At 43.0% G+C, this 22,908-nt stretch overlaps 1 protein-coding gene across 1 annotated transcript in view; it reads left to right on the top strand.

The window, feature by feature from the left end:
- LOC147885702 (uncharacterized) overlaps positions 1-8,228 on the top strand; it is a 38,613-nt gene extending 30,385 nt beyond the window's left edge. Inside the window, exons 2-4 of the mRNA XM_087396196.1 lie at positions 7,011-7,185; positions 7,535-7,673; positions 7,911-8,228. Of these exons, the coding sequence (XP_087252322.1) occupies positions 7,011-7,185; positions 7,535-7,673; positions 7,911-8,228 (632 nt within the window). The remainder of the gene's footprint in view (positions 1-7,010; positions 7,186-7,534; positions 7,674-7,910) is intronic.
- The last annotated feature ends 14,680 nt before the right edge of the window (positions 8,229-22,908 follow it).

A 22,908-nucleotide genomic window follows, 5' to 3' on the forward strand; every position in this document is an offset into this window, starting at 1 on the left:
TCCCTTGTATTTGCTTTAATGTTCATATGGAAAGCAGATGTATTTAAGATTCGTTGCCTTGGTAGTTGCCAAAAATGAATGTAGTCTTTGTTGAGTCATATGGATGAGAGCACATGTGGAGTTGTGAACGGGAGGTGAAAGAGGAACCTTTGGAACTTCTCCAAGAGCCAAAATCCACCGAAGCAGGAGCGACAGACCCCAAGGGGGAGAAGAAGAAGGAAACAAGGAGGCCCTTCACCATGAGAAGGAAAAGAATGATGCACAGACCCCAGAAGATAGCACCAAACCAGCTGAAGAAGAAGAGGCTACTTGTAGTGAGGGCCAAGAATCTCCAAGAGGTAAGCAGATTGCTGCCTTCATCAATGAAGACTTACTTTCTGATTCCATTGAATGGCTTAGTACCCATGCATTAATTGGTTTCCTCCCAGGGCCTAGACCTCCTCTACCCTTCATTGAGAATTGGGTGAGAGCAAATTGGGTTAGACGCATACTGAGGTATGTGAAGTCCACATTGCAGTATGGACTATTTTATGAGACTGGGGTTCAGATACAATTGCATGGATACACTGATGCTGATTGGGCTGGTAGTATTTCTGATAGACGATCTACTAGTGGATATGTGTTTTCTTTTGGGAGTGTTGTAGTCACTTGGAGCAGCAAGAAATAGCCTACAATTACCTTGTCAAGCACAGAGGCTGAATACAGGGGTGCAACAATGGCTGCATGTGAGGCAGCTTGGTTGCATAAGCTACTTTATGATATGCATTAGTCTATAGATGGGCCAGTTGTCATTTATTGTGACAACATGAGTAGTATACACTTGGCAAATAACCCAGTCTATCATGCTAGAACAAAGCACATTGAGGTGCATTATCATTATGTGTGGGAGAAGGTTCTATAAGGTTTTATTGATCGAGTTTATGTCAGCACAAAGGACCAGGTAGCTGACATATTCATGAAGGCATTGGGTGCAGAGAAGCTGCGCATGTGCAGGAATTGGGATTGAGCTTCAGGGGGAGTGTTGAGATATCGAGCTCCACTCGTGATATGCCAGGGTGACCGTTGTGCATTTATGTCACCGACTTGTTAGCTGCAGATGCGGTTGGCACACCGCCCATGAATTATTAATAGCTAGATGACAACTATCTTTATGTACTCTAGTTAGTGGCTCAATTAGTATGCCACCTAGGTTAGCTAAGTTTGGTTTGAGACCCACATATAGGGTTCATCTATTCCTTTTGTACTGAGAGAGAGAGTTCTTTTGGTTTTTAGCCTCCACCTTTGTGTGTATTCCCCCATTGTGTATGTGAGAAAGCTGTTGGGTTGGTAAGTCAGTTCATACAGGCTCCAAGGAAATCGCATTTGGATGCGGCTAGACGCATACTGAGGTATGTGAAGTCCACATTGCAGTATGGACTATTTTATGAGACTGGGGTTCAGACACAGTTGCATGGATACACTGATGCTGATTGGGCTAGTAATATTTCTGATAGACGATCTACTAGTGGATATGTGTTTTCTTTTAGGAGTGCAGTCACTTGAAGCAGCAAGAAATAGCCTACAGATGCCTTGTCGAGCACAGAGGCTGAATACAGGGGTGCAGCAATGGCTGCATGTGAGGCAGCTTGGTTGCATAAGCTGCTTTATGATATGCATCAGTCTACAGTGGGCCAGTTGTCATTTATTGTGACAACATGAGCAATATACACTTGGCAAATAACCCAGTCTATCATGCTAGAACAAAGCACATTCAGGTGCATTACCACTATGTGCAGGAGAAGGTTCTAGAAGGTTTTATTAATCTAGTTTATGTCAGCACAGAGGATCAGGTAGCTGACATATTCATGAAGGCATTGGGCACAGAGAAGCTGCGCATGTTCAGAGACCTGCTTGGTGTGCAGGAATTGGGATTGAGCTCAAGGTAAGATTTTATAGGATATACATGTGCTGCCTAGAAGGTAGATCTTGTGTAATTTCCCTACACCCTATGACACTATCTATGCTAGAGGCAAGGAATGCATTAAGGGGGCAACCCTACACCTTGGATGGCATGATTTGCATAATAGGCTAGGTTAGCATTAAGGGGGGTGTTGGAAATGTGATGCTAAGGCATATTGTATGCACACAGTGCTACAGTCGAAGAGTCACTAGTAGGAAGAAATAGGTGATTGGATGGAGTAGATTGCAAGAATGAGGTGTTAACATGTGGACCTAAGTGAGGATTGGAGATAACCCTTTGTGGCTATAAAACAATGTATATGATCATTTGATGAATGGAAGAGAAAGAGTATTGGATTTAGTATACTCCCTATGTGTGATCCTATGTATGCTTCTCACTATCCACCATAAACCTCTCTCCCACTCTCTTCACAAGATTAAGATCCACCTGGTGATGTGTCCCGTCATGCAGGGTTTGTTGACAAAGTATAGCAATGCTTGGTGGTCCACGAAGAAGAAAAACTTGTTAGCCAACAAGTAGTGCATGAACTTCTTGACGACGTAGACCAGTATACCAGGTAATCTAGATTATACTCCCCGGGTTGGGCTAACACACACCTGATGGCAAAGTTGGAGGCATCAATATGGATGTGGAATATTAAACTCCATTCGGGTGACCTCAACATTGGTGCAGTGGCTAGAGCTAGCTTGAGGTTTTCGAAGGATGTCTAGCATTCCTTGGTCCACTCAAAGGATATTTGAAACATCATACCAATGATTATACTTCATGAATGAATCACTTTTTGGATCAGATCCCCATCATCAATAGAACATGGAAATTTCTCAATAATAGCATCTTCATGCATATGTTTATCATGTAGACATAACACCTCATACTTAGCAATCGCCTCAACACTATCATGTGGTATCCTTGGATTCTTTTGATCTGCATCCTATAATTCTTCCTACATTTGAGCAGCTTTGGCTATCAACCTTAGTCTCTAAGCATGGCCTCCAAGGCTCTCAACTGCACCCTCTGGACTGTCAGACACCAACCTCTCTACTTAGAGAAGTGGAAGCATAACTTTAACTTTGATCTCCCTAGATCCAAGTCTAATACTCGTGTGAGTAGAGCTCCCAGATTTGCCCCCCTCTCTCTGCAACCAACTAGCTTCCCTGTGCAACTATTTGGGTGAGGTAGTTAGAGTTGAGAAGGAGAACTTCATCAATCCTAGAGCTAACCCGCAAGTGTGTATTAAGATGGATATTGCTGAGGACCTTCCCAACACCTTGGTAATGGTCAACAGGAATGGAAGTGTGTACAGGGAACAACCCCTCCTCTATAAAAATCTTCCAAATTCTTGTTTTTTGTGTGGACTGACTGCACCCACCCGCAGTAAACAAGCTAAAAAAGGATCCCCAAGCCAGTTTCTACTGAAAAAACCCTTCTCCAAAAGATAAACCCTGTCAAACCCTTACTCCCCCAAGATAAAGGCAAAGGGATGATTGATGACACCATAGTTCTGAACAATGTTTTTGACACCCTGGCAGACAGTGAAACTGAGGAGTGGATAAGAAAAAATCAAAACCTAGGCATTGACTCTCAGATTGAAACACGCTGGTCAAAAGATTTTGAGGAGGATATAAACAGAGAGGATGAGATGGCATCTTCAAAAATCAGTGGGAAGACCTAGGAGGTGATCAAGATATGGGGGCTAAAAAGGATACTATTGACCAAGGTAAGGCTTTTACTCAGGTACAAAGCAAGAGAAAAATCTCTCAAGGAAAAAATGCCTCCCCTCAGATAAACAGCCCCAATCCCAGGGCTAGAAAGGGAACTAAGAAGAATGTCAAGTAAACCAATAGCCATCCTCTCACTCAATGTCAAAGGGCTTACTGACCCTAGCAGAGGAGGAGAGTTAGATTTTTGGCTAAGAACTAATGCTCTTTCTCCTACTTTCCTTACTTTGCAAGTCTCTAGTTCTTTTTTGGTTATTGACAAGAGAAGGAAATGGTACTTCACTGACCATGAGGAGGGCAAGGGTGGGGTAGCAATTGGTATACTATCTAAGTATGCTCAGGGTATTTTGGGTGTGGAAATGGATACATAGAACAGATGGATTATGATTAAATGCATGATACATGGGTAGACATTCACAGTGGTGTTACTCTATGCTTCTAACAGTTCACACAAAAGAATGATTAGCTGGGAATCACTCCTGCTCTACTGGCAGGAAATAAATGTTTTGTGGCTAGTGACTTTAACATGGTGGAAAGTTCCAAGGACAGATGAATGGGTAAAGGAACTGTCATCAGAGGCAGAGAACTGACTTTCTGGGAGGACTTGAAAGAAGAGCTAAGTCTAGTGGACATGGGGATGAAGGACACCTTCACATGGTCAAACAGTCAAGTGGGGGACAACAGAAGAGAGGCCAGACTTGATAGGATATATGTCTCACAAGATCTAGTTAGCCAAACCAGCTCTTGCTAGAATCATGTTTTTTCCTCTTTCTTTCTTCCAGACCACAAGCCAATCCTACTCAAGTGTGACTTTGGCTTGGGCCGAAAAACCACATCATGGTTTAAGGTTGATTCGAAATTTTTTGACTTAAGGAGTGTTCAAGAAGGTGTTAAACTTATTTGGCTCACGGCTTTCACTGAGTCTCCTTCTGCCAATGAATCCTGGTATACTGCAGTTGACCAGACCTAAAAGTTCCTCAAAAAAGCTAGAAAGGACAGAGCTAAAATTAGGGCCAAGAGGATGGACAGCATTTAGAGCATGATTACTACCCTGGAGACCCTAGCTAGACAAGGGGACCCTCAGGCACAGACTGACGACTTGGTGCTCAAAAGAAATGAGTTTAGGATTCAAGAGCAGATTCTTCTAAATGACTCTAAGGTATACTTCAGAGATTGGTGGGCTGGTATAGCTAACAGACCTACCAAGGAGTACTGCAAAAGTATTAGAAGGAAAAGGTCTAATGAAGAGGTACCCCTTCTTAGAAAAGCTGACAACTCTTTGGCCCTGTCCAATGAGGAAAACATTGACCTCATTCAGCTTCATTTTCAGACTTTATTGTCCTCCACCATTCAAGTAGACAATGAAGTGATTAAAGCCAGAGAACTTTGCAAGGAAGCTAGAAAAAGAACTATTCTCAGCTTTGAAAAACAAGTACCTGGAGAAACCTCTGACTATAGAGGAGCTTTTTGAAGCTGTCAAGGTGATGGCTGATGGTAAAACACCAGGAGAGGATGGACTACCAATTGAATTCTACAAAAGATTCTAGTCCATTGTTGGCCCATACCTCCTTACATTTCTTTTATCAAACTCCTCCTCATAAATGCTACTTCAAAGATTTGTGTTAATGGGATCATGATCCAACCATTTGAGCTTAAAAGATCTATAAGGCAGGGGTGCCCTATTGCCCCTCTACTCTTTGCAATTGCAGCAGACTCCCTCGGATGGCTTTTCCATCAACAGAGCCAAGAAAACAAGTTGAAAGGTATTGAGCTACCCTCAGGCAAGCACCTTATCTGTCATCAGTTTGATGATGATACAAACTTAACCCTCAAGAATGAGTCACAATATATCAAGGTGGCCATGGAGTCTTCAGATATATTTTGCAAAGCCTTTGGGTCCAAATCAAAGGTGATGAACAGCAAGTGTTAGAAGGGATGGGATGCCAAAGGGTCAAGCATGGCTCAGTCTTCAGACTGCTGGGTATCCCCATGGGGTTTCATATTTCCCTCAAGCAAAGGTGGGACTGGTTCATGAATAGATTCCAAAACAAGATGGAGAAGTGGAGAGGATTTCAGGCTAGTCTGGCGGGAAGAAGAACTATTCTTAACCATTGCATTTATCCTATTGCTATCTTCTACCTCATGGCTTGGTCCCCCTCCAAAGCTGGAATTAATAGATTCATAAAAACTTGCATATCTTTTTTGTGGGGAGGCAAGTTACCCAAGTTCAGGTGGGACTTCTATATCAAACCCAAGCAGGAGGGTGGATTAGGAGTTATTGACATAGAACAGGCTGCTCTAAAACTCTCCTTAACCTAGATTTTAAAGGCAATCCTTAACCCTATTGAAGACCGGGCTCAACTTCTCCTTAAGAATGTCAGCTCCCTAAGACTCCTCAGAGTCCTCAAGTGGAAAAACTACCCCATGTTGTCAGCTATATGTAACCCAGAACCCTGTAAACCTAAAGGCAACCAGCTTTGGGTCTCTCTTTGGATAGATTTTGAAGGGATTAAAAGCCAAATTGTCTTCTCAGGTAAAGGTGCCTTTATGACCTTGGACTCAATTTGGATTTCTATTATTTTCAAAGAAGCTATGCTTTCTGATGAAGAGATAGCCAAGGCAGCTCTTTTATTTAAAAAGGGTTTGCAAAGCTGGGGGCAGCTGTGGAACAAATCTGAACTAAGGTGGAAAACTTGGGTAGAGATTAGGAGAGAGTTCAGTCTAAACAACAAAATCCAGTCACTTGTTATGAGTAGAATACAACTTTGGAGTGGTAGCCAACAATGGAAGGGGGGATCTTTCCTTGTGTACAGTAGGGAATTCAGCTTGGTGGAAAGTTCCTCTTTCTTCCCTATACCCACACCAAGCAGGGACATGGGTGATCTTTGTAGGGTTCTTAATGAGACAGGTGGAAACTTCATGACTCCAAAGAGAAATGGAAATTCAAGTTCTGTGCCATCTGGTCTCCTTCAATTCTAGACAAACTATCTACCTTGATGTGGCTCATACTGCATAAAGCTGTGTGGATCAATATCAGAGGACTCAAGATTGGGAAGGGTAATGGTAGATGTATGAATTGTCCCTCTACCAATGAAGATATCTTTCATCTCTTTGTGGCTTGTCCAGTGGGTAGAAAGGTATGGAAAATAGTCTAACTGGAGACAGGGGAGCCAGTGAATTGGAAGGCCATCTTGCTTGGAGACTCCTCAAGGATAAAACAGGACACTTGGTCACCGCTGAGAGCACATGCTCTTTGGTTTATATGGGTAACCAGGAATAATCTTCAGTTTAATCAAGTTATTTTGCAAGCTGACTTACTATTTGTTAACTAGCTGAACAAGACCAGAAGAAAATCATAGAATTGATCAACACTTTCCAAGCAGAGGTTTCCAAGCAGAGGTTGCCCTCTTCAATGCTGACTTACAAGAACACACTCAAAGCTGCTTTGGGATTGATAATTCCACACCCTTTGAAGTCCTTGCTAAGATCACTGAGTGTCTTAATCAGGTACCCTCCACAAAGGTCAAAAAGGAACCTGACTCACCTTGTGAAGCCCAAGCAAATGTATGACATTGACAGCTCTGGAGATTCAGATAGTTTCAATTACTCTGACAGCTACTATTTATGTCGTATGACCAAACTTCTTGACACATGGTTATCTAAACTGGACCATGGTTTAGTCAATGAGTTGTCCAATGACTTGGTTGCAGATAGCATACAATGTGGCACTACTTGTTGCTGGTGACATGGCCTACATGCGTGTATGCTGACGTGTCAGAAGGGATCTACCACGTGGCAGATAACTTGCTGATGTGGCAAGAGTGCTTGCTGAAGTGCCATGTGCTTGTCGATGCAGTTGGGAGAGACAAGATGCGATGGAATCTCTGAAGATTTCATCGTCGGTCATCGCGTTGGAGCGGGGTCGTCGATGGTGGATGTTTGTCAGCATTGGAGCTCGGCTGTCGTTCTGTGGAGCCGGCTGGAGGTCGGTCGAGGTAAGGAGGCATAGCTGCGTATGAGCCGTTTGAGCATGGACATTGGTGTTGGAAACCTGGAGCCTAGAGCTCGCTTTGGTGTCACTGGCCTCTGAGCGCCTGAGAAGGACTGCAAGGATGGCGGGCTTTATTGAGCTTGAGGCACTGGTCAGTGGAGGCCATCACGGAGTGTGAGGCACTAGTCGCTCTGTAGAGGGAGCCGCTGTGAGCCCGTTGTTTGTGCTGAAGCTGTGGTAGACGGCGGCTTGGCGTTTGGAGGTTCGGCTTGCTGAAGACGATGTTGAAGAAGGCGGGCATGTGGTCTGCGTTGGGCGAGAGGTGTTGCAGTGTCGTTGTGAGCTATTGATGCGCCTTGCTATTTGGAGGCTCCTCGGTGAAGCTAGCATCTGGGTCAAGAGGCCGTTCCGAAGCGCTGGAGCTGCTTCATGGGCCGTGTGCGCCATTCAAGTCATTAAGAACGTTGAGAGCACTGTGAGTCGTCGTTATGCCGATGGAGGTCCGTCGAGCTTTGTTATCAGTGAGAGTCGAGCCCGTGGGAGTGTGTTGAGGCGTTGATGGAACTGATCGTGGTTGCTGTTTGCATGCAGAAGCTGTGTGAGACAGTCGGCTTGCTCATTGAAGGAGGGTCATAAGCTATTACATGCTTGAGGAGCGCTCATGGTAAGACTGCTCCATCCGTGGAGGCGTGCCCATAGGCGCTGAGTCGTGGAGCTGTGAGAGAGAGATGTGCAGTCGAGCTTGAGTGGGGCAACAGTAGAGCCCCTTGCAGAGGTAAGGCTTGCTCGTCATTGGAGGCAAGGCGTTGCACGGAGAGCTTGCTAGTTCTCGCTGGGGAAGGCAAAGCCGATGAGATTTCGGTGGTGTTGTAAGTCAATAGGAGGTTGCTGATAGGAGCTGCGGCGCAGTTGATTTAGTATCTAGCTTAGAGCTAGGGTCGACTGTAGTGGACTTTGAGAGTGCGGGCTTGCAGCTTTGGAGCAGCGTAGGTAGGTCGTTGCAATTGAATTGTTGCTACTTGGAGCTCTCGACCGAGCTGCTGTTAGACCTTACAGAATTCCCAATACTTTAAGGAATGCACAGAGAATCTCTCAGGAAATCAGAGAACAGAGTCTCTTTCTCATTGAACACTCAAGGAAACCCAGGAATCTTCTCAACACCATATCATGAGCTCCATATGTCAGATCTCGGAGGTTTCTGAAGCAAAATGAAGGTGGAAAAGAGCTCTACGATGAGAGCTGAAGATGAGTGAAGATGCCTCAATGAGAGGGCTTGTGCCTTGACAGAGCAAGGGCTTGCGTGCCTTGATGGAAGCAAGAGCTTTCACTCTCTCTGATGAAAATCTCTCTCAATGAAAGATGCCTCGCGGAAGGAGGGCTTGACACTCACAAAGGGAGTGGAGCACCGTCGGCTCTGATACCATGATAGCGGAAGTGAGAGAGGTAGAGAGAGAGGAGTGCACAAGATATAGCTACCTATACACTTAGTGTATTGACAATGAACATGAAGATATACATGTGAATCCCTTAGGGTTAGGGTTAGGGTTTGCCCCTATGCCCTATGAGAATAGTGCAATTTACACTATCTTTAACACAAAATATTTACATCACAAAGCATTCATTGATAAAACATTGCACAAGGAAATTGAATGCCAAAAAGTGCTTGTATATACATATAGCACGAAGCCAAGCCACCTATGGTTTTAAGTACAAAAAATAAGAGGAGTATATATACATAAAGAACGAATTCAAGCCAATGGCTTCAAGTACAAAAAATAATAGCTAGCACTAATTCTAGCAGTACTTCTACATCTAATCGGTTGCATCCTCGTCCTTGCTCCCATCTTCATTGCCTTCTTCATTGCCTTCTTCCTCCTCAGTATCCTCGCCTTCTGCCTCCTCAATATCCCCTGGAGCTTGTAAACAAGGGACAACATGTATCAATGTATGAAAAATCAAGTCTTTATTTACAACATTGACATTTTCAAAGTACTTTTAAATACCTGCAAGGGCGCTCCAGTAGCCCAGATATACTGCTTCTTAGTAATCAACCCCTCATCATAGAAGTGCCTCCAAGTATGTCACCTGTGATGTCCATGATGGTAGGCTGTCTCGCCAGGAGTAGGGTATCTACCCACGATATCAAGCTACAAGATGATACAATTTGTAGAGGGGTTAGTACAAAGGAACAACCTCCTAATAAACCACATAAACACAATGTAATTTGAGATCGATACTTACAAATTGGGCCTCCCATGCTACAATACCCCCTGCTCCAAAATGCATGTTTCCATATCACTCCATTTGGATCCGTCATGCCTCCACGTGCTGTAGAATGGGGTCCGCTTTCACTGCCTTCATCGCTTTCTTCCACTCGTGCTTATGAGCAGGGTGGAGCTGGCCCCTTGGTGGTTGACCTCCCTTTCTCTTGGCAATCTCGACTAGTGCCTGCCTCTTAAGCAAAGATCTCTTATTGGCAAGGATAATGGTAATCTTTGATTTTGCCCATTTGTCAATGAACACAACACTGGATGGATTGGGATACTTGGAGCGTATAGCATTGACGGTATCATCAGCCAAACTTTTTTTCTACTCTTTGAATTGAATAAAGCAATCTCTATAGTTGTTATGAACTACAGAGCACATGAAGGCCATGATATGCTTCCCCCATCAAGATGATGCCCGTCTCAGTGAGATATCATAGAAGATCATACCATCACCCTCTGGCACGTCTGCATATAAATCCTCCCCGCCCCCAATGATGCCTCCAAAGCATTGCGTCTGCATATAAATCCTCCCCGCCCCCAATGATGCCTCCAAAGCATTGTGCCATGCATCCTGTGCCAGAGCTCTCCCTACTACTATGCTTGCTGCCATGTCGTGAGATGAGCCACTATGATGGGCACTCGTCTCTGGAGAAGGGGCTCCTGACTACACGGGAGTATGCTGGTCGCTCTATGATCTAGAAGGGCCTCTTGACTGGCTATAGGGGAGAAGGGACTCCAAACCGTAGGGGACAAGGGACTCCAGACCATAGGAGAGAAGGGACTCCAAACCATAGGGGAGAAGGGACTCCTAATGATTGAGGAGAAGGCTGGCGGCTCTGCCACCTGCTGGACTATCTCGACTCCACAGGAGTAATCTCAGGTGGTGTGTGGTTTAGAGTCTGTACTCTCAAATCATGAGGGGTGTTTTGAGTGTTTGTCATGTATGTATATAACTCTTGTGGAGTGGGAGGGTGCCCCAAAATGTTATATAAATGCTGTAACAAGGCATCTTGAGGGTCAAGCGAGGCTCCTGAAGAGCTTTTTGGCCACATCTGAAGAGCTTTCTGGCCACATGATGAACTGCAAAAAAGAAGAGAACAAGATTAGAAGAGAAGAGAAGAAGGGTTGAAGATAAGAAGAGTAGAGAAGAGAAGAGAAGAAAGATAGAAGAGCAGAGAAGAGACGAGAAGAGAAGAAAGAAAGAAGTAAGAGGCTCGTAAGAGGGGTGTTTTCCATCATGCATGCCCTCTTTCCATATGGATATATAAAAGAGTTATGCTAATTTCCCAATTTCCCTCATGCAATCCCGTGATTTCCATCATGCATGCCCTCTCTTTATCTTGCCCTCATGCTGCAGCCCAATTTCCCTCATGCAATCCCTTATTTCCATCATGCATGCAATCCCTTATTTCCTCATGAATGCTTAAGGCATTGAAAATTCGACTTAAGGGGGGGACCTGTTTAAGAAACTCAGTAATCTCAGTAGGGATTTCAAAAGGTGTGGTGTTGTCAATCCCAAAATAGCTTTGAGTATGGTCTTGGAGGTTAGCATTGAAGAGGGCAGCCAGACTCACCCTGTGAACCCTAGGCTGCTGCCACAAATGACTCTGACAGCTCTGGGGACTCACAGAGCTTCAACTACTCTAACTACTTCAATGATGACAACACAGATGATACAGATGACTCCTATGTTCCTCTCTTTTGATTTTGTTGCAACTACTGTTATGACAACTCCAGGACTATCTCTCAGAAAAGTTTTGATTAAGAAACTCTCCCCATGGGGACTAGTTGTTCTATGCTAAAGAACATGTAATATAAATATTTATGATGATGACGTTCTAATATAACACAAACTTTTTTTCTGCCCAAAAAAATAAAATAAAAATGACTTAAACATGCATGCAAGGGAAAGGAGAAGGGAAGGATCAAGAAAGAGAAGAGAAAGAGAAGAAAGAATGGAAGGAGAAGGGAGATGGGAACGGGAAGGGGAAGGGGAAGGAGAAGGAGAAGGAGAAGAACTGTAAAACTACAGTAGAACTATCGTAGCGCATCTATAGACGCAGCATATAGTGCGTCTATAGGCATGGTTGCATAGTTTAAAATATAGTTTGACGTGCTGTTAAATGCGCTCTGATAGATGGATCTCGAAAAAATCTGACAACGATAGACCGCCCAACCCCAAAAAGAACAAAAGTACCCAAAAACATTCTTTCTTGCATGCGACAAAGGATGAATCTGAAGAGAACAACTTTCCACAAGTACAAGAAGCATCATAGATTGAGAGAGAAGAGCAACTGACAAGAGACTTACATTGGATAGAGGTATGGAAAGCTTCTTCTCTTTCTTCTCAAAAGCTTCTTCTCCTTCTTCTCTTCTGGCTTCCTTCTTCACCCTCTTCTCTTGTATGCTTGGAGATGAATGTGTATGCTTGGTGATGAGGTGTAAGTCGCTTGGAGATGAGCTCCTCTTGGAGGTGGGTGTGGGTGTTGAAAGGAAAGCAAGCATAGCGGAGTGAGGAAATGAGCAAAATGTAGGTTTAAAAACTAGTTAGCACATCTATTGGCATGTCTACACTTTGTATTAGACGTGTTTCATAGTAAATACGTGCCAATAGACACGCTTTTAGACGTGCTACATAGTTTTGGCATTAAATTTGCAAGCTTTAACACTTTTTTTGAGTTGTTATTATTTGTAGGATGTCTTCATCTTCAACAAGTACCTCCAGTAATGATGAATCCCTCCATATCCACCATCGAGAAATGTGGTTGGAGCAAAAAATCAAATGTATGTGTGATTGATGTTGAGGAAACATGTATCGTGCACGTAGAATTACACTCAGTCACATCTTAAAGTACGGAGAATGGGATGTGATTGTATCCATGGTAAGTGTTAAAGTGTTGAGGTTGATTGAGATACCTATGGGTGTTCAAGTGTTTGATATATGATCCTTTTCTAATTTGATACAGGATGCAGTGCCACACCTGCCATATGTTGCCCTTGCTCATCTCGTGAGGAGGTGAAGCATTGGTGATATGAGGTGGGATCTTCAGAAGGGACCGTTATGGATGCATGGAGTGATGGTGATAGTTGCCGTCCACCATTACCTCATGAGGCTGTGGAGGAGGAGCTGTTTAATGATATGGTGCAAGATTTATGTGCCCATCAGTCCTCAGGTAGAGATGATAGCATAGAAGAACATGATCTTTTTATTGTAGCATCGACACCAGTATTTGAGGGATTGGGACACATGTATGAGGGTGCTAAGGTACTTGAAGGATACCACCACCTACGGCATCACTTATACCAAAGGCATCGAGTTGGGAGGTTTCTGTGACAGTGATTGGGCAGGTGACATTGATACCCATAGATCCGACCTCTGGATATTGTTTCTTACTCTCACTAGGAGCCGTGTCATGGCTGAGTAAGAAACAACCTACTGTCGCCCTTTCATCTACAGAGATGGAGTACAGGGCTGCCTATACAGTGGCAGCGACATGTGAAGCATTGTGGCTCAAGTGGATCTTGGAGGACATGAATGTGGCCCAAGAAGATGCGACTGCAGTTATGTGCAACAACCAGAGTTGCATAGTGTTCAAGAAACATTCAACTAATGAAAACACAGAACACACGTCAACTCAAATGCAACTGGTGCAAGGGTTTGGACAAGAGACTGATAGGAGTCGAACTGCATGTAGGACTGAACTAAACAACGTAAGAACAGCAGAAAACTCATGAACTTGCAAAAAGGATATTTGGTATTATGCTTTTGCAGAGATAAACAACAACTCAACCTCAAAATGGGTTGTTACAGGACTTTTATAGCTATCCAGATCCCTTTCGACTGTTATAAGTCTGCAGCCCTTATTACAAAACATCATACTATTGCATTAGCCCACTACTTATCCGTTACAGACAGTGGTATTCACTACCTGCTTAGTAACCGCCTTTTGTCATGGGACTGACTTATCCTAACCTATGCTGACCCTAGGTTATTGGCCACGTAGGTGGAGACTAAGTCTTCAACACCTGGCACTTTCGGTGGAGAGTCTTTTTCTCAAAAAGTTGGAGACTCAAACCCTTTACTAGAAATAATCCTTCAGGTCAAACTATGTGTCACTGCCAGGTCAATTTCGGTACTTTGAGTGATAATAGGATGAGCTGTGGGTTGATCTTCCTCTGTGTCACATTGCTCTACATCTGTACTTTTTGCTACTGCTGTGGTCTTAGGTGGACTAGCACACCATGATTGAGTTGGGCTGTGCAGAGCATCAGCTTGTCCAAATATTACTGGCATCTTCGTGGTCAGATTGATGAGCCTCTTGTGCCTACATTGTAGGAGGTGCTGAGGTGCTAGCTGGTTCTTCTTCTGGAAGGGAAAAATTTTGCTCAAATGGCATTTGTCTGTGAGTTCGTGCCTACTTTTGCTCGGAGATCTTTGAGCTCGTGTGCCATAGCCTCATATGCGTAAGCAGCTAAAGCAAATGCTTGATATGCGCATGTAGCAATTGCAAAAAGCCTGCTTTTAAGATTGTCCTAGGCTTCTTGTGCAGTTATACTGAGGTGATTCTTCATTTCAGTGACATCAGATGTCATAAACACCCCGTCAACTTTTGCTGCCATTTCCTTGAGTTGGATTTCAACATTTTCAAGCACACAGATGTGGTCTTTGAGAAGTGTATTCTCAATCTGTAATTCTCTCTTATCAACGCCCATTTTGTCAAGTTGAATAAAAACTCATCCTTCATTTCTTGCAGCCATGTTTTAATAGTGGGCATGCATTCTTTTTGTACTTTGACCTGCCCTGTCAATCTTGCTATGTACTTGTTTTGCTGTTCCTTAGAGCTGTTGTACTCTTTAGTCATCTCAACAAGCTCTGCATGTGCACTAGCCAAGTTCAGTCTGTTTAAGAAGTAAACAATTTGTTGCCTCTTTCTCTCTTTGTAATTCCTGCACTTGCTTTTGCAATTCCCGATTCTTTTTTCTTTGCTGATCACAGTAATCTTTCAATGTGATTAATGCATGGTCGACTTCCATTGTTGACACTTCCTCATGTGTTCTCTTTACCAGTTCATCTGATAGCGGGGTCTCCGAAAGAAGAACTAGTTTGTGTAGTGGGGAGAAAGCACTTACCAAGCTATGTGGACGAGAGTTGAGTAGGATCCTTGGGAGGTCATCCTCAGGCTACACCCATGTCTATTTCACAACCTTCTTTGCTCTTGGATTTAGCTTAATCTTCCTTGTTGCTGGCTTTTGTGATTTGCTTGGTAGCTCTGCTTCTTTGGCAATGGGAGTATCCCATAATGATTCGGCGAGTGATGTGCCATACACTACTTGCATGTTCGCTTCATGCGAATAGTTGGCTGCCTCCAAATCTCTTACCAAGGCATCTTTTTTTTTATCTAGGCTGTGCCTACCCTCTTGCTGTGTATCTAGGCTGTGCCGCATTTTCATTCTTTGCTCTCGATATTGGATACTCACATGAGGCTTCTTAGTCGAACCCTGTGCTGCAAACTCGAATAGAGTGGTGATGATAGGCGAAATCTTCGAGTGTGAATTTGTGGATGTTAAGTGCTTCTTCACAATCTCGCTCATGACCCTGGAATGCAGGATATGAGCCCAACTGATTCTGGTCCCCTTTTCTGCTGCTCTGAGCAAGCTATATGAGTCACGGCTCATGGTATTGGTTTTAACCAGCAATTACATTCTTTCCAAATACCATATTAATTGCTGCCTCCTCCTGCTGTCTTGTATATTACTCACAATAAAATACTTTTTGGTCGTCTCAGGCGGGCCGAACTCTTGCTGCATCTCTTGATCAATATCTTTTTGATACGTTAACTCCTCCCTTGTCAATGGTAATTGAAAGACTTGAGCAACGACTTCGGGGGTAACCATCAAGGTTTCTGTCAACTTTCCTCCCATTTTTTGGAAATGCTCGTACTGTTTGAGAGCATCGGGTGAGGACTTCCAAGCCGCCCAGGGCAGTGTCGCATAGTTTAGCAATCCGATCTTCTTCAGCCACTTGTGGTTCTACTGCACGTTGAGAGAGACTTTGAATTTGAGGGAGGTAGCGGTAATGATCTACTTCTTCAGTGCTGGCTGTGACGTCTCTTAGTCGCTTTCTGTATCTTCGTTCGCTTCCGTCATGATGGTTTTCTCTACAGCAGGGCTCTGGTGTGGGCTCTTGCATGTTGGAGTCATCGGCTTCTTCTTGGGAGCCATGTCCGATTCGAGGAGGGCGGTAGAGATGAGGAGGTCGAGGGATGGCTATTGAGGCTGAGAAGAGGGAGGGGTTGTGGGGCGGGATCTTCATTTTGGTGCCATATGTACCAGCTCGTGTGGCATAGAGCTTGCAAAAACTGGCATTTTCTAGCCGATGTTTGTGGAGTTTGCTTGTTGTCGACTGGCAGTCAGAGTCGGTGATTGGGGGAGAGTTGCATCAAGCTCCCATTGTCGGATTATGAGAGTCCTTGTGAGGGTTGCGTCGATGTCATTTGTAAGTGTGATGATTGGCCGCGCCGAGACTGGAGCTTTGCATGAAAGTGGGAAATTATCCACATAGTGTGGATGGTGAGGTCGTATGATCGCATTCTGAGGGAAGAGTACGATGAATCTTGCGAATCATGCGACGAATGGGACAAAATTCCCTTGGCAGTAGATAGTCGGTGTGCAATAGTCGGGGGTGCAGATGATTGATGGACTGGAGTCGAGGCAAAGTCGGGTGCTTGGCAATGTGCGGAACTTCAATCGGAAGAGGGGCAAACGTGAGTCGGACCTCGTATGTGTCAAGCGGGCATGACTCGTTGCCTTAGTATCAAACAGTCTTTGGCCGAACAAATTGTGGCGGAGTGCCTGCGGACGCGAGTCGAATAAATCCGACTGAGCTGGATGTGCTATCAGATACCAGTTGGACTGCGTGGTCCAGGGAGTTGGACTCCTGTCGGGGATTGCCACTTCAATCACATATAGTTTTTGTGTGTGTTCCAGCTCTCCTGTGATGATATTATAATTAATCCTTTGTTCTCTCTTAGGGTGGCGGAGAGATGTCTGTTGTTGCTTTTGATGTTGTAGTACTCTTTGTTTGCTGCTGCTTTGCTTAATGCTCTGGAGTTGTGCTGCTCTTTCTTTCTTCCATCTGTCGGGGTGTAGAATAATCCTGGTATTTCATTATTTTCTTCATTCGATACTAGAGATAGTTCTGCTTTGATTTGTTGTAGACTGAACATATGTAATGTCTGAAATCCATGTAAATACTGTCCTTTTGCAGGTCCTTGGCTATGTGATATACATAGCATTTGCACTTTGGGGATGCTTGGTACTTAGTTAACCTAAAATGTTGAAACAGAGTGAAAATATTCTATTGTATGTACAGAATCCTGAAGAGAAACTATATTTATTTTTGCCTCTGTTGTAGGGTCATCAATGTATGGTTTGAGCCTGAAGCCATTTATTGGTTTGTCAAATGGATTACCATGCAGATCTGAGAGAAGAAATGTTCCTTGTTCATATGCCTCAAGTATTATAAATGGACCATCATATCTAAGCTTGAATTTTTTGGGCATTTTTCCTAGTTTGGTGTTGAATATCAACACTAAATCTCCCTTTTTGAAAAGCTGAAATTTTATGTTTCTGTTTATCCATGCTGCTCTTCTTCTTTGAATAATGTCAATTGTATGAGAGCTTGTCAATCTATCCTCATCCAATTGCAAAAGTTGCTCCAATCTTGCATTGATGGAGTCTTATGGCGAAAGTTTGTTGTCAATTGCTACTCTGAGACTTCTTGCAATGAATTCCATGGGTACTACTGTCTCACATCCATACACTAGCCTGAAAGGTGTCAATCCCGTGGCTACTTTATGAGCTATCCTCAGTGCCCAAAGTACTGAGTCTAAATGCTGATCCCAATCCTCTAGATGATCAACAATGGTTCTTCTATAAACCTTTTTCATCAACTTGTTTGTACTCTTAGCCAAACCATTGGCTTGTGGGTAATATGCTGTAGACTTTTTGTGCAACATCATGTGCATTTTTGTCATGTTTCTGATTGTTTTGTTTATGAAATGGGTCCCTCTATCAGATACAATCTCAATTGGAACACCAAATCTGATAACAATATTATGGTATAGAAAATGTGCAACTGTTCTAGCTTTGCACGTTTTGAGTGCAACAACCTCAACCCATTTTGTGCATTAATCAGTAGGCGCTTCTCTTTCTGTTGTTGCATAATTCTTTTCATGTTTTGTCAGGATTCTACTTGCATAATATATAGGTCGGAACCACTTAGGCAATTGTTGTTGCATGAGGACTGCTCCCACTGCTGAATCCGATGCATCCACAAATACTTCAAAAGGGAGAGACCAATCAGGGGGCTATAATACAGGAGCAACCATTAACATTTTCTTGAGAATGTTGAAAGCTTGTTCTTGAGGAGTGTCCCAGATAAATGGTTCACTATCCCGTGTGAGCTTAGTAAGAGGAGAACAGATATCAGCAAGGTATCTTAGAAATCTGCAGTGCCATTTTATTTGGCCAATGAATCTCTGTAGTTGCTTGACATTTTTGGGAGCCTTAGCATTTTGGATTGCTGAGACCTTGTCAGGGTCAATCTCCATGCCTTCTTGTGAGATAATATGTCCCAAGAGAATACCTCTACTGACAGCAAAAGCACATTTTGCTGGGTTTACAGCAAATCTACATTTAGCAAAGCATAATGACAAGTGATGCAAATGATCTATCCTTTTTCCAAATACTGAGAAGTCATCCAGAAATACCTTCATGAATGAGGTCAGGTACTCTGCAAATATCTCTTGTATATATTTTTGGAAAGTGGGTGGTGCATTTTTCAATCCAAAGGTCATGACATTGGATGCAAATACACCCCATTCTGTTACAAATGCAAATTTATCTCTATCTTCTGGAGCCATTCTGATTTGGTTATACCCAATGAAACCATCTAAAAAATTATAAATCTCATGTCCAGCCACAACATCAAGCAATGAATCACAAAATGGAAGAGGGAATGGATCGGTGATAGTTGTTGCATTCAACTTTCTATAATCAACACATATTCTCAGTTTTCCATTTTTCTCTGGAACAATAACAATTGGGGATAACCATGTCACATGTGTTAGTATAGTACATCAATGAGCTCTCAATGAGTGGTACTTGATAGTCCACATCTTCAATTGTAGATGTATAAATGTCTGGAGTTTCTTCTTCGTCATCACTTGCTTTATTGTCTTTGCATGTATCTGACTCTTGTGTGAGAAATCCCTTGCAAATCTGATGTTTGAAGGCTAGGACCAAGTTCAATAACTGGTCAAGAGTGATTTGAACTTGTGACTCCATAAGCTTTTGGTAAAAGAGTGTATGGTCCTCTTGTTGTGTATTGAAGCCTGCTTTCTGCTCATTGTCCATCGTCACAGGCATCTGACTTTTTTCTGCTGTGATGGAATGTAGCGCATCTTTTGGTTCTGCTTTTATATCTTTATTTCTGACCCTGTTGTGTCTGTAGAATGCATATGCTATTTTGCACATGTGCCTTGTTCTGAGGAAGCTTTTTCTATGTAGTTTCTCTCTATTGTAATTTGTTCTGTTGTCTTTTGACTACTTTGAGGAGCTTGAATCTGGTTGCCCTCTTTGGTTTGTAGTGCAGACGTACTACTTTTGGACTGCTGTTGTATCTATCTATATTGACTGATGCCCTTGCCTTTGTTAATATGATGCTCTCTTTTGACATCCTACGAAGCATTGTGGGCAAGTACTTGTTGCAATGCTTTGTTTCTTGTCTCATTTTGATTAGGCCAATTCATTGCATCTCTTTGTGTTTATCCCAATCCTGGTATTGGCTTTGTATTTTGTGACCTTGCAACTGCTAAGGTTGTTGTTGACTGTTTTGATTGTTTCTTCCATCATAATGAATGATTGGTATACCTCTTTCGCCAAGGTGTTTACACCAAAGTTCACATTGTGAGCCTTGCCTATGGCCATCCATGCCACAATAAGTGCATGTGGGGTTTGTCCTTGCTGTTGTTGTTGTTGATGTCCCCATTGTTGTTGAAATTGCCTTCTAGGGGCTGCATTTAGATATCTTTGTTGGGCTGGCCTTGCTACTGCTACTTGATTGGCAGATACAGCTGGCTCTTGAGTGTTGTGTTGTTGGACATAGGGTGGTACTCTCCCTCTATTGTTTAGGTTGTACCAACATCTTTCTTTGTCATGGTTATCTTTCTTGCAAAATTCACATGGAATCTTTTGGGACTATGGTGCTTGAGGTGGTGGCTTCAAGCTTTGAAGCTACTCCTTGATCATTTTCTCCAGCTTGGAGATTTTATCTGCTGTCTTTTTTTTCTTTGTTTTTCTGCTTCTTTTCTTTCTTTTTCTTCTTGGAATATTCTTCTTCATCTTCTTCGGATGAGGTAACTTCTTCTTCATCAGTGTCTTCTTCTACTTTACTATCTGTGTCCGTATCTGAATCTGATTGTGAATCTAAATGCTTTTTGTTCCTTATCTTCTTGGATTTGGAAACTGTACCAAGTCTCCTTTTTGCCTGTTGTGCTGCTTCCACAAAATTATTAAAGTCATTTGTCCCTCCAAGATGGTCCATGCCAGCTACTACAGTTCTCAGTTCTTTGTTTAATCCTTTGCAAAAGTAATCCCCCAGTTGCTCCTGGGTGGGTTGTTGGTCTACTGTTAGTCTTCTATTGAGGTTTCGAAACATCTGAGAATAATCTTCAACCATAAGGTCTTTTTGTTTCAGAGTTCTCAGTTTCTTGAGGATGTCCTCCGAAGTTTTTTTTTTTCTGAAACGACTCAAGAATGCTCCTTTCAATGTGTCATAGTCAACAAAATGAGCAACACCGTACTGCATAAACCAGCTCATTGCTTTACCATTGAAGGTAGCTACAAATTGTTCTTTCTTGGTAGCATCTGGCAATTGTCCAAATCCACTAGCTGTCCATCTTGTCTCAAACTGTCCAACATGACTATTAGCATCTTCTTTATATTTGCCAGTAAATTTGGCTGCTTTGACAAGTGGGTTCTGCATCTTTGGTTGTACTGGTGCACTAGCTTATACTTGGGAGATCTTCTTTTTAGGAGGTTTAGGGAGGGGATTGAAATTCAGCCCCTGTCTTGCACTCACAAATACATTAGTTGCAATATTTACTGCAAGTGCTCTTTGTAGGAGTTCTTGTGTAGGACTGAGCAGCATCAGTTTTTGTAACTCAGCTTGTGCGTTATGCAGTTCCGTGCTATGTAATGAATTGTCTGAGGAACTTGTGCCACTTGGAATATAATCAGAGTCATGTAGAATGTCGTCAGGATCTTTCATTTGTGATGCAATGTCTGCCCAACTTCTATTTCGTGTGAAGTATGCAATACCAATGTGACATGGAGAGATATCTTCCTCAGGCCTATTTGACATGGACTGTGCTTTCCATGAAATAAATAGAGAAAGTTTTACTGGATTTCAGTCAATTGATTGTTCTTGAGGTTGAAGCTCGAATGTTGATCTTCCTATTGCAATGCCATGTTGATCTGGGATTGTAGTTGTCGTAGTTGTTTGTCGTTTTTTATGTTACCTATTGCCCGTCGTTTTTTCGTCAATAATCCGACTGGTGTTGTGTTGATTCATTGATGTTTGTTGTTGGTCTTCTTTTCACCAGTAATCCGACTGTTGTTGTCTTGATTTATTTGCTTCTGTTATTGGTCTTCTTTCCGCTGGTAATCCGACTGTTGTTGTCTATAGAATTGTGTATTGATGTAGTCTAGCTTATTTGGCTATAGCTCGCCTTAGTGGTGTAAAGAGAGTGGGAGAGAAGTAAGGAGTCTCACTTGCAGCTTTCTCACATACACAATGGGGGAATACACACAAAGGTGGAGGCTAAAAATAGTTTTCCTCTTCTTTGTTGTGAAAGCCAAAAGAACTCTCTCTAAGTACAAAAAGAATAGGTGAACCCTATATGTGGGTCTCAAACAAAACTCAGCTAACCTAGGTGGCATAATAACTGAGCCATAACTAGAGTACATAAAGATAGCTGTCATCCAGCTCTTATTCATGGATGGTGTACCAACCACATTTGCAGCTAATAAGTCGGTGACATAAATGCACAACGGTCACCTTGGCATATCACGAGTGGAGCTCGATATCTCAACACTCCCCCTCGAGCTCAATCCCAATTGCTACACACCAACAAGCAGGTATCTGAACTTGCGCAGCTTCTCTACACCCAATGCCGTCGTGAATATGTCAGCTACCTAGTCCTTTGTGCTGACATAAACTAGATCAATAAAACCTACTAGAACCCTCTCCCGCACATAGTGATAATGCACCTCAATGTGCTTTGTTCTAGCATGATAGATTGGGTTATTTTCCAAGTGTATACTGCTCATGTTGTCACAATAAATGACAACTGGCCCATCTGTAGACTGATGCATATCATAAAGTAGCTTATGCAACCAAGCTATCTCACATACAGCCATTGCTGCACCCCTGTACTCAGCCTCTGTGCTCAACAAGGCAATTGTAGGTTGTTTCTTGCTGCTCCAAGTGACTGCAGCACTCTCAAAAGAGAACACATATCCACTAGGAGTCCACTAGTAGATCGTCTATCAGAAATACTACCAGCCCAATCAGCATCAGTGTATCCATGCAATTGTATCTGAACCCCAGTCTCATAAAATAGTCCATACTGCAATGTGGCTTCACATACCTCAGTATGCGTCTAGCTGCATCCAAATGCGGTTTCCTTGGAGCTTGCATAAACTGACTTGCCAACCCAACAGCATAGCTCAAATTTGGCTTGGTAATAGTCATATAAATCAAACTTCCTACTATGCATCTGTACATAGTAGGGTCTTCCAGAAGCTCACCTGCATCTGCGCTCAACTTCACATTCTGCTCCAAAGGAAGTGAAATAGGCTTACAGCCTGTCATCCCATATTTGGACAACATGTCCAATCCATACTGCC

Source organism: Dipteris shenzhenensis, chromosome 25 (assembly GCF_047967505.1).
Source record: "Dipteris shenzhenensis isolate YYH24624 ecotype China chromosome 25, Dip_SZ_1.0, whole genome shotgun sequence".
Taxonomy (NCBI): Eukaryota; Viridiplantae; Streptophyta; class Polypodiopsida; order Gleicheniales; family Dipteridaceae; genus Dipteris; species Dipteris shenzhenensis.